The 12,542-nt window shown below is 39.3% G+C and overlaps 1 protein-coding gene across 1 annotated transcript in view; it reads right to left on the bottom strand.

Moving 5' to 3' along the window:
* TTC26 (tetratricopeptide repeat domain 26) overlaps nt 1-12,338 on the bottom strand; it is a 46,935-nt gene extending 34,597 nt beyond the window's left edge. Inside the window, exons 1-2 of the mRNA XM_026069134.1 lie at nt 12,295-12,338; nt 6,449-6,563 (exon numbers count right to left, since the gene is read on the bottom strand). Of these exons, the coding sequence (XP_025924919.1) occupies nt 6,449-6,482 (34 nt within the window). The 5' untranslated portion in view covers nt 6,483-6,563; nt 12,295-12,338. The remainder of the gene's footprint in view (nt 1-6,448; nt 6,564-12,294) is intronic.
* Between the last annotated feature and the right edge of the window lie 204 nt (nt 12,339-12,542).

Here is a 12,542-nt window from a genome sequence, read left to right as displayed (position 1 = left end):
ATGGAATTTTCTAGTAATAATTTATATTTTTGCAAAAGCAATTTAGGGAGAGATTTCCAGACTTCTTACTCTTTTGCCATATAATGAGGGAACTTTGGAACTCGGTGAACAATGCCAAAAAGCAGGCCATTCTTGTCAGGTTGGCAGCGCAAAGATATCTATCTGCTTCTGCTAGGCACAGCAATTATTTCTTTCCTCTCTCCCTTCTTAAGCTGTGTTATTTAAACATGTCCCTCCTCACCAACTACTCTAGAAAAAGGGGACAGTGAATCATATCTTTAAAGAACTGCTAGGAACAGGGGAGTCCCAAAAGGAAAAGGCAGTAGGAGAGAGTTCTCACAAAACCAAAACACCTTGCAAAATATTACTAGTTGAGGATCAAGTTGTTAAAAAGTCGAACAGTCTCCAACACAGAACATTTGGGGGAATTCTCATTAGCCTAATTATTAAAGAATGGAAAGGTTTTCTGATCTAGAATCTCTATCCTGTAAGGAACACTAGTATTACAATAAACAAGATAATATATTCTATAAAAAATTTCATCCATTGAGTTTAAAGTTACAGAGTACATTAATTTAAATGCAAGTTCTTAAAAATGTTGTCAGCAATGATACCATGGTAACTCCACATGTGCCTCAGCATTAACTGATAGGTTTTAGCATCAAATTTTAGAAGGGTTGCACATGGACCCCACCTGTGCTTTGTGCAAAACAAACTGACCACAACCACCCTCCACAGTTCAAAACAATTGGTCAACAAAGACTCCAAAAATACAAGCAGGACAGATTGTGGGATTTACACTAAAAATAACATATGTATAACCACATTACAGTGAGCAAATACACTCATGCTAAAACCTACACTGGTGTAAGTGGTTTGCAAGGAATATTCCCTCAAGAATCTAAAACGACAATTTTTTGTTTCACTGGTCAACCGCCGACTATAGCACTGCCCTCTCAAACCTGGCATCTGATCCAACATCTAAGTTATTAGTTTACTTCTTGGCAAAAGCCAGAGTTAGTCCATGTTATCCTATACTTAAAGTAGACAAAAGATTGAATTTGAGTTCTGATGGAGTAAGTGTTGGATATATGGAGAAGGAAAAAACCTCCTGCTTCATAACAGATTACATCATACAATCCATGCTGATATTCTTTAAAATGAGACACTTACTTAATGTCAGCCAGGGAAGTAGAGTGCAATAACCAAAAAATGTAGTCCTGTTGATAATAAAGCAGAGGCATGGAAACATTCAGTATCATCAGTTTCTCTTCTCCCAGTGCCAAATACATTTTTTGGAGGAAGACAAGGAAACATATGAACCAAATCAGATTAATTTCCACAACAAATTTGGTTATGAATATTGCAAAAAGCTGCTGTCCATCACTGGAGAAGGAAGTCACGCAATTGCCTCCTCATCAGAAAATGACTTTTTTGAAGGACACCAGGATTGTTCTTTTATGACTCTGCTGCTAACAAAGTTCATTGTCACCAAGTTAACTACTGATGCCACAAGGAAGTACAATCTTCTTTTATTCCCCCTTTTTTCAGCAAGAAGACTGTACTTTTTTTTTTTTTTTTTTAGTCAGCATTAAGCAATCTAGGGTTTGTAATAAACATAATGACAATGCTGCATTGCAGTAAGTTGGGCCCTGCTCCAGTGATTAGTATTGGCCTTGTGCTGAACACATCTCTGAGGCAGCTGGACAAGGTATGTATATCTCTGGCTAGGAAACACCCTAATATTCCTATGCGAGAATTGTTGTCACGACCAGTGCCGATGTTCCAGACACTAAAGTGATTACAGTTGACACTGATCTTAAAAGCATTTTCCCATGTATTTTTATGTGCTGACTCTAAATGGATAACTACTCAAAGAAGTATTTGTTAAAATATAATAAAGAGCTACAATAAAAGAGTGAAGACAGTTATTTTCACTAGCTTTTAAACAAAAAGTTTAAGTCAGTTGAAGAAGCAGCAGCTCATACTCCTGGTGGGTTCCATGTTGCTGCCACAGGCAGTAAGAAGAAGATGAAATAGGGTCACAGACATTCTGGCATTTACACCCTCTCATAAGCGTACAAGGCAATGGAGGTCCTGTGTCCAGCACTAACAAATCCCATCTAGCAAACATAAGGCACACGCACACTCAACAGCAGCGCTTCACACGCTAGGTAGGAGCCGGTGGGAGCGACATGGTCCTAAGGCAGCTCCGGGCAGACACCACAGCAAGTATGAGCAGAGGAAACCCTATACTCCTGCCCCTGAGCCACAACGTCCTGCTCACCCAAATACCAGAACCACAGCCTCACTGGTAGGGGGAAAATGCAAGGCATGGGAAAAATGTATGAAAAAACCCATGGTCCAACAGTGAGGTTCACACTTGCAGACTGTTCAAAACTTTCTCATGTGAAATTTACTGAGGAAACTAACTGAAATTTTCCCTCTCTCAAAATACTTTTGTTCCCTCTCAAAATTAAAAGTCAGTTCAACTATTTTCAGTTACTTGGAACATATACACATTTCATTTCAGTCATGCCTAAGCAGAGTAACCTGAAGATGACTGAAACAAAAACTGTCAATTATTCCTGTTTTGTAGCTTCCACCATGCCTCAAAAAGCAAAACAAGAAAATAAGGTTATTAGGTTTTAAAGTTTAAATACGTATAAATTGAAATTTTCACTTGTGTACTTTTAAAGTTTCATATATCACACTGCTATTTCAAAAACAGCTAAAAGGCAGGAGAATGAACTACCGTTCTCAAGAATTACAATACAAGTAGGAAGCAGATAATTTTGCATATAGGTGAACATGCAGTTTAAAGAGGGAAAAAAAAACCCAGCAACTCTTCCATGCCCTTTCATAACTGCAGATTTTCACTGCTGACAATTATCTGACACCTGGCAAACATTAGTGCAGGCATATGCGAAACTAGTTTGGAAAATGCCATTGTTCTTACTAATTCATCTCTGTTCTGCTTTTGTGCAATATCACTCCTTCCAGTGTAGACTGTTAAATGAGAAATATCTCTCTTCAGTTAAACCACATCATGAGCCGACACACAGAGTGTTGTGAAAAAGTAGAGTAATTATAAAAAAAACTTTCTTGACTGGTTCAACAACACAGTCCTGTCAGTGCATGAATCTTAAGTTTAATTGTAAAATGTTCATCCTGAAAAAATGTTTTTCAAAACAGATTTAACTGCAGTCCCACTTATGTGCAAATCACATTTGTTGGCATATACTCTATGGTTTAAAAGACACTGTTAGTTCTTGTTTCCTTCTTAATGCAGTGCTAGCCAATGGCTTCTGAGAGCACTAGGTTTTAAACACTAGGATTAGTTGCCAGGATCTCCATGCAAATGTGCCAGATTGAGTTTCTGGTCCTTGCCCTTTGTTTCTTGAAGACACAGGAACCGCGAATGCAACACAAGACTATTTGTTTTTATATTTTTTTAAAGATTTAATTTATTCTTTATTAAGCCACAATTAAGACTCTCAGTCTCATTCTCCCAAGGCTAGATGGGCTAGCACATACTATAGAAACTGTATGTTCAGTCCATGTATTAGAGCACAGATGCAAAAAGAATAAACAAAGCATCACTTGGCAGCTTTGCTGTGGGATGACTATGAAACAACAGTTGCTGACTTGAAAGTAACTCTACCTTCACCTTAGATCCAGAAACATTAGTAACTACAATATAAGGGGACAGCAGGGAAAAAGGAGAAGTCAGAAATGTCTGAAAGGAGTTTGGAAGAAAGCCTAGAGGAAATAAAGCACAAATGTAATGAACAACCTTCAAAGAAAGACTTGCCTTTACCACCTTTTAGCTCCTCTTCTTAGGTTATATTTGCAATAATTCTGGTTTGTATAACTTTTGGTATACAGATTTATTCTTTCCTGAGAGGATGTACTGTTAAGTTTCAATTAAGTAATGACAAACTAGGAGAACACTTCACATCTATTATAAAATAAAGATAAAACCTTGCTGCAGAAGAGAATGCTAAATACAGATCTTGCATGAAATGTAGTAATTATCTCATGGCCTTTAACTCTTATTTCCTAATTTTTATATATTCTGCATATTTTTCATCAAACAGTAAAAAAAAAATTGTTCTTAAGCAACAGCAATAGTATACAGCAAGAAAGAACTTTTATTTGATTTCTGGATATTTAAATTTTTGTGTGGAAAAGCTATTCCAGAAAGTTAGCTGACATTTATGATCGCTTTCATACAGAGACTCCAGTACACTATACATTTAGAATTATAGGTGAAAATAAATTACTTCTCCCTCATTTGTGTTAGCGCTATGCTACTTTCAGGGTCTTAATCTGACAGCTGTAACAATAATCAATAAACAGCAAACAGTATGTAAGAGTTCAGGCAAAATAACCCTAAAATAGCAATTGTAAGCAGCCCCACACTAGTAATATCTATCTTTTTATTTTCAGCAGTTTTCAAGGTAGCACTGGATAAATGGTGTTCTTTTGGAGACTTTACCTATTGGGTTTACTATTCAAAGAAATATGTTATTCATCAGTGTCTTTGCAATGCCATGAAAGAGATTATAAGATGCCATGGTCTCAACTGTTAATAATATATAAAGAACAGTCAACACTGATGCAATCCTAAGATGTTAAAAAACCTGTAAGAGGATATCTCTTGACTGAAAATAAAATGGTTCAACCTCAATTTAGACAAGACTGAAGTGATGTGAGGGGAAAGGGGAATATGTAGTACTTGTCTGCCCTTCACTGAAGGCTCCAAAGTGTTGCAAAGCATCCGTGGTGCCTGCCTTGTCACCATTAAGTAGCCAGGAATCATCAGCATTTACAGTACTCACAAGAGCATTGTAGAAAGGTTTAGCACCTTACTATAAAAACTGGCATGCTGTTCTGCTTAAACTCTTAAGTAAAATCAGGACATCACCAGCGTGAGCACTCAGCTACTCTCTGTTCCTTTCCCTGGCTACACTCCCCATGTCCTGCACTCTTTTTCTAAAATTCCTTCCCTTTTCCCTAGTGCCCAAGCACCACTAATCTCACCCCTACCCTGCCACTCGCCATGCTACTACGAACTGATCTGAGAGGGCAGGGAAAATTAACCTTCTCTCACTTTCAGTTTACAGTTAATAAAGATGCATGCCCAGCTGTGCATCTGTCATCTCTAGAATAGATTACTGTAATTCATGCTATCTGAAGCTGATGCCAATAAGCAGGCTCCAACTGCTACAGGATGCAGCCGCTCGCTTCCTCCATGTCTTAGGTCACGGTGACACCTCAGGTTCTTTTGCCAATTATTTTTAGATTTCAGTTCAAGTCCTAGATAGTAATCTCCAAGCTCAAACTTTCAGTGCTCTAAAGATTAAATTAACATCTGTGAATATTAGAAATTTACACATCTCTTGAGCAAGATGGATGACAAAGCTCCACATTTGACAGTTGGAAACAAAACATTTTCAGTTGGAGGAATCAAGCTCAGAATGAACTTTCAGAGGATTTTAAAGGGATTCCAGGCTCTAATTATGTCTAAAAAATACTTCAGAACCATCCTCTTTGAAGAAGCTCCTCTGCAGTAGCAGAAGTGTACATAATTCTTTACTCCCTACCCCATGTTCAGCCCAAGCCAACTACAAAACTAAAGAAACAGAAACAAAAGAGAAACCCCATACTTCAAGAGTTTTATCCAAAAAAGGCAAGAATCAGAATTTGACTGAGAACTTCACTATTATTAATTTTACTTAGAAAGCACTGAGATACTATGGTGATGGGAAACAGTATACCAGTATAACAGTATCACTAAGATAAATAGAAAGTGATGGGTAACAAAACTAAACAGTAGAAACAGTTTCAGGCAATAAAAACTGCCTTGGAATCTAATTTCCATTCCTCTTCTTTTAAACAATCCCATGCATGTTCACATTAAAGTGGAACTTTAATAATGATGTGACTGCAGTGAACTCCATGCCTTGAAGAATCAGATGCCTAATATCTGACTTAGAAGGCAACAAGACCACCTACCAAGTCACCCAAATGATGTAAATGGAGTTCTTGTCCACATCAGAGAGAATGCTAAACTCCCTCATATGCTTATTTTCTGATAATTTCACTGTCCTAATTACCATCATCTGCACTGGCTCAGAGACATGGAATCAGTCAAAAGAGCAGTGAGTTTTTGCTGCTGGTCAGCATATGCTGTGTTTTATATTTAGAAATTAATAAGAGAAATTATTTTCCAGATGTCTCTTTCAGTTCCAACTGTTCCACCTGCCCAAGATTTTTTTTTAGAAGGCAAACAACATCACAGCTTTCCTGTTAAATGAAAAAAGCCTTTGATCAAAAGTATAATTCATTCTTCTCCAAAGCATCCAATCCTTTCTCTGGAAATCACTTTAAGTGTTCAAATCAACAAATAATCCTTTACATCAAGCCAAGACATGCATCTCACCTTTCAAGGCTGCTTGTTCAGCTTGTGTATACATCCCCAGGAAAAAGTAGGTACAGGCAAGGTTCACCCAAACATCAGGATTGCAAGCTGGTTTCTTGGTCAAAGCCTCATATTCCTGTAACAGAAGAGAGTTTTAACCTGTAATAGCACAGACATATATTAAGTACCACTCTTTCTTTCATTGTTTTACAACCTATTATTAAATTATTCAGATCATCCAACTTATTCTCAAGATAATCCTTGTAGTTCTTACAACTAAATTATTACATTTTGGCATAAAATATACTCTAGTGGCTCTTTTCTGATTACAGCAATAGAACTGAAAACAGAGACAAGCAGCACTATGAATCTTTACCATAGCTGCATGAATGCTGCCTAACACTGTAACGGTTTTAAAACTAGCAAAGCAACTAACTTTTTCTCAGTCTTTTCTGATGCTTTCTTAATTCCTGCTCCAATCAAAGCCTGGGAGCCATAAACATTAGGGAAATCCCTTTGTGAATACTTAGTGGAGCAACTGTTAAACTGTTAAAAAATCTGTAGGCAGTGGCTTAGTATAGATCAAAATACAAGCCTAGAAGTCAGTATTGGGCAGATTCAAGATTTCCTAATAGATAAAAAATATAATTACAGATAAAAATATAATTATAGCAAATATTATTAAACAGTGCTTAACATCACCACTTTCCATTTTAAGATTTATAGCAAACAGCTTTAGGAAGCCACTGGATACTATATTCTGAAATTTCTAACACATCCACATTCATTACATATCCTTTAACACTGTCAGGTAAACTGCTTCACTTTCTGTTATTTGTGCAAAAGTAAAAGCCTGAGCAGATCAATCCTTCAATCTAGTTTTTTTTAATGAAAAAAAAAAACAAACCCAAAAACCTTTGCAGATACTGACCAGTGATACTCCTGAAGATAAACATCTTTGCTCTACATAACAACAGAGTACTAAAAACAGAGGCCGGGAGATCCCTCAATTTCATTTTTCCCTCTGTCAGGTGTCCATTAAATTACTATGAAGGACTATCTTCATGAAAGTGCCTCCTGCTGGTGTTCCTGCTCCCCATCCAGCCATGCCAAACAGGCAGCATAAGGCAAACAGGCTTGGTCATGCCAGGCTGTCACTTCCTCTCACCCCTCACAACAACACACATCCCATTGAAAGAAGAGTATGGAGTTGGCAAACATATGAGTTGGGATTTCCCTCTCCCCTGTGAGAATTGTGTACCAGATTGTGACACTAGGGTGGAAGTCGTCTTCCCTTTGGGGGAAAGGCACAGATATATAGCGCTAGATAAGCTAAGGCCATGCCCAAAGGGCAGTGAAGCCCCAGAATAGACATGCTGATGACAACAAAGTTTATAGTTTGCAAGCATAAATTTTTTTTTCTGTTGCCAAGTGAAAGTAAACAGCACTCCCAAACAGAGAAGCTATTGGTAAGCTGTGTCCTTGAAAGCTGGCCCAGTCTTACTAGTACGTCAGAGGCTAGCTGTCCTTCAAGAAGACTTTAAAAAAAGAAAAATCAAAACCCTCAAAGAAAACTTGTACATATAGACCAACTCTTCCAACCGAGGCCAGTTCAGTCTTGACACAGGCCTGTCACAGAGCTCCGAGAGACAGGACATCGTTGTTTATCAGCACCATCTGGAATATTTCAAAATCCATTCAGATTAAATGCACCCAGAGGTCTCTTCGGGCTATAGCTTCAGGCAGATTAATTAGAAAAGACAAAGTGCATAAACACAAGTCACGTTTTGGCTTGGCTGTTCAAAGCAAGTAATAAATAGACACTGCTGTAGCAGTACCAATGTGAATCTGTGGAAACACAGTAAATAAAAATGACAATCATTAGTCCTCCCTACCTTGTAGTTCTGGGCCATGAGCTCAGACTATGCTGTTGCCCATTTACTCATTAAAGGGCATTCAACATTACCGTCCCTCAAATAATACTCCACAGGAGAGCTTTGCTCCCTCCTCTCCAAAAAACTCCCAACAGCCTTCCCAACAGTCAGCCTGTGGCATACTTTCGCCAACCAGGAGCACAGCAGCTTCTTGCTATTTCACCTTTCTCTGCCTCTCACCCCAATACAATACGCAGGCACATACACCTTTCCGTAGACCCATGCTGCCAGGTTGACTGCCTAGGAGTACAGACACCTTCTGACAATGTTGAGGGCACCGAGCAGAACCCTGCTGGCCTCAGTACTTGTCTAGATTCTCCAAGCACATAAATACAGGCCCTGAAGAGCCAAGAAACAGGCCAACCTGTGGGGCTGCCTCACAAGTGCTCAAAGGAGGTGCAGAGATGTTCATTGTACCCTATCTTTTACATTCTTCAGCTAGATCCATTATTTACTTTCTGCTTCAGCTATCAGGAACTTGAGCATTCCTGATTTCTCATACTTCTACTGGAAGCACTGGAGCAAGGCCAGGTATTTCTCATGGATGAGCCATTACCTCAGTATACCCCTGTTCCTTTCATGCTTCACTATTCGACCAAAGTCAGCCAGTGCTAAATTGGGGTAGGCAGGAAGTCTTGCCCAGTAAAGTGGTGGAATGGCTCCCAAATCATTGCTAGGAGGGAAACAGCAGATCACAAAGACTGAAGCCCTCGCTGTGGTCTGTGAGAATTCAAAAGAAACAATGTATTAAAAGCTCTGGCCAGGAGGTCACGCTCTGCTCTCATACGAGCAGTTGATGGGCCAAGGTGGCTTGCCTATGCAGGAGGACTTCAAAGCATTACCGAATCTGGAAGCTGTATCATGCTAGCATCCTATCTGTCTAAGCCAAATCTGTGTGTGTGGAGTGTCAATGTAAAACCTGTTCCTAGTAACATGCCTGTCCTTGCCAATTAAATTGTCAGTATCTCAAAAATGTCTTATAACCCTCACATTCTTAAGTCCTGGTTGCCTCATATTATAAGATAAGGAAGCCCAGAAAGAGACTCAGCAGACTTAAGTTCTGATTCTGGTCCTTCGGTAATGTTACTGTTTTCTTCTGGAAAGGTTTAAGATCAGTGCTATGAACCAGTTATGGTAGAAAGAGAGTCCTTTTTTTTTTTTTYTCCCCCCCCCCCCCCATTAGGGATAGCAAAGGGGGAAGGCTCCAGAAAACTGATTAAATCCTGTTATCCTAAGAAGATTCTGGCCACCCACTTGTTAGTAAAAAATGTTTGTGTGTATAGGAAGCTAGGCAGTCCCTGGGGAAGGACTGCGACCACAACTGCCGCAAGGATCTGGTGCAGCGCCACTTGTAAATTGGTGCACACTGCCAGTGATGATCCCATCGGGTCACTGTCAGTGGTATATCCTTTGAGAAAGGCATCTGCCTACTAAGAAGGGAGAAGTGTGATCCTAGTCAAGCTGAGGGTAGAGCTCTGCCTAGAGATTATCTGACTGTTGGTGTGCCTATGACAAGAGAAGACCCACATGTGGATGTGCCAGGTATTTTGCTATCATTCTCTCTAGACATATTCTTGGAGGTGGAACTCTCTTTCAGTTTTTTCCACTTTTCACAGTAGATGAGAACATCTATCTCACCCCAACTCCTAAGCCTACCCAAAAGCTGCCACTCAACCAGTGTGCCTGGCTCACCATGACAGTACCATTATAGATAAAAGGATTATTGAGCAGCAGAATTTCTGTGGAATCCCACGAGGTATGAGGGATAAGCCACGGACCAGAAATGCATGGCAGACTAAGCACTTTCACTTGCAGGCACTCACGATTGTGAATCATTTAGACTGTGTGCATGTTACTCTAGAGAATTCTGCACAAGTTTCTACCCATAGTTTTTGATTTACAGAGCTCTTGGCACACCCCAAGGAGTGCTACAAAGTCTAGAGAGTATAGATAATCAAGGAATTTGACCTTGACAGTGCCAGCAAGGCCTCTGTAACATAGCAGTGAAGACACAGCATTACACTTCAACCTTGAAGCTGATAACTGGATACATAAATATATAACCGAAAGTGATTTAATTCAGTCTCCAGAGTCCATGTACTATCCCTTGATTACTAGAGAGTAGGGAAGTACAAGTGCACTATGTTGTGTCCCAAAAGGAACTAGGTCAAGATGCACAGACTCATTTCTCATACGACACCAAAGAGATATCATGACTCATCACTGTGCCAAAATTAATATGAAATCTGAAAATATAGGCCCTGTGATCTCGCACTAAAAAACAAATCCCAAACCTCGCCAATTCCCTGAAATACAAAAACCTTTTAATATCCCTACTAGCACAGAAAGGCTGAAAGACTTTGTGTATCGTAGTTTATAAAGTCTGAATCAAGAGCATCACCTAGTGGTGAAGCAAAAACCGCAGACAAAATCTGATCTCTGCAAAAATAATGTGTTTATTCTTTCATTGAATGAAAGTCAACTAAATGTGAATATTGTTACCTCTATATTATATACTACTTTGCAAATACTGTTAATTTGATTGCATTGAATAATTCTACTGCCAACAGATGTTTCCTCTTCAATTTTCTACAGCAAAGGGAAAGTGGAACATCTTTGTGAACCTACTTGGAAATTTTAGAAAAATAAATTCAATTTCAGCCTCACGTTTGAACCTTATGCATGTGACCATGCATCACTATAGTTAAGCACCTAATTTTATCTAAAAGGGAAAATATCATCATTGCTCCATAATCTATTTCTCAATGGTTTATTTTCTTTTTCATTAATACTTCAAATTATCACCCGTTTTAAATATTTCTCCCAGTGAAGGCAAGTTAAAAGGCTGTGAAAAGCTCCGAGCACACCTATACTTCACAGTGAATTGTGATGAAGACCTCCCCTAGCTGACATAGACTGAAACCAGTAAGCCTAACTGGTACAATACAGCATTGTGTGGACACACCAATTTAGATCTGCAGAAATATAGCAATAAGACAAACACTACTCAAGCAGACCATTTTGCTTCCAGAGCTTCTCCAGCTTATGTGCAATCTCTGTGGTATCTCCACACCACACTCCCCAACGCTATCTGTTCTGGTGTGCAAAACTGATTCTAGCCTTGATTCTTTGTACTCAGCCTCAGAGGTATACAGCAAGCTAGGCAACACAAATCTGTTAGACTTCTACAGAGAAAGATGCAAACAAAATGAGAAAATGACCCCAGTGACTCTGGCAACAAATTCATTGACAGCAAATCAATCGGCAACAAATTCAGTTTCAGTGGAGACATAAGTGAACATAAGAGAGAAAGAACGGCATAGGGACTCATGCACAAAAGAGATACAGCAGTACATTATGGTGCAAATATTGATAATTTACACATATTTGAGTAATCAACAATTATTTTAGTGACTTAAAACTTTCAGAGAATAATAATGTTTTATTTCATTTTATCTAATGTAAGAAAATACACAGAACAAGAATAAAGTACATTAAAGGGCTAGAAATATCACCCTGGGAAGTACGAATGGAAAACAAAAAGCATGTATATTACAGATTAGCTATACAATGAAGCTGAAGACATAACTAAATCTAAAAAACAAAACTGTAGAAAGTTACCTGCAAAAAGGGAATGGAAACTTTAGGACATATGCTATGACATTAGAAAGGGCAAATTAGGCTACTGAGTAAATATTAAATCAGACAGTAGAGAAGATGAAAAGAAAATGTCTATTTTCCTGAGTAAATGCTCCTTTCTTGATCCAAATGGCTTTCCACCCCGCTGGCCTTATTACTGTATGTTTATACTTTAACGGCCCGGCAGGATTCTTCCCTATTACAGAATATTTCCCACCCGCTGTCATCGCTTTAGGACAGCCTCCTGTGACCCTGCACGAGGGAGCAGGATTGCCTCGCCTGACCTCACCTCACCTCACCTCCAGTGCTCTCTTGTAGTCCCCCAGGTGAAAGGCAGAGTATCCGATCCACAGGTCGGCATCCTCCTCCTGCTCACCCACTTGCCGCTTGAACTGCGGAGGAAAGAGAGCGCTTAAGAATTCCGCCCGCTAACGAGCATTTTGCCCCCATCACCAGGCAGGCTCACCCACAACAAGCCCGTTAATCAAAGGTGACGCTAAGCCAACTTATTTCACGGATAACCTGACAACCGGGTGGGGGAG

This window comes from Apteryx rowi, unplaced genomic scaffold (genome assembly GCF_003343035.1).
Source record: "Apteryx rowi isolate R43461 unplaced genomic scaffold, aptRow1 scaffold_287, whole genome shotgun sequence".
Classification (NCBI taxonomy): Eukaryota; Metazoa; Chordata; class Aves; order Apterygiformes; family Apterygidae; genus Apteryx; species Apteryx rowi.
Note: the sequence above shows the minus strand (reverse complement) of the source record. Positions and strands in the feature narration are given on the sequence as shown.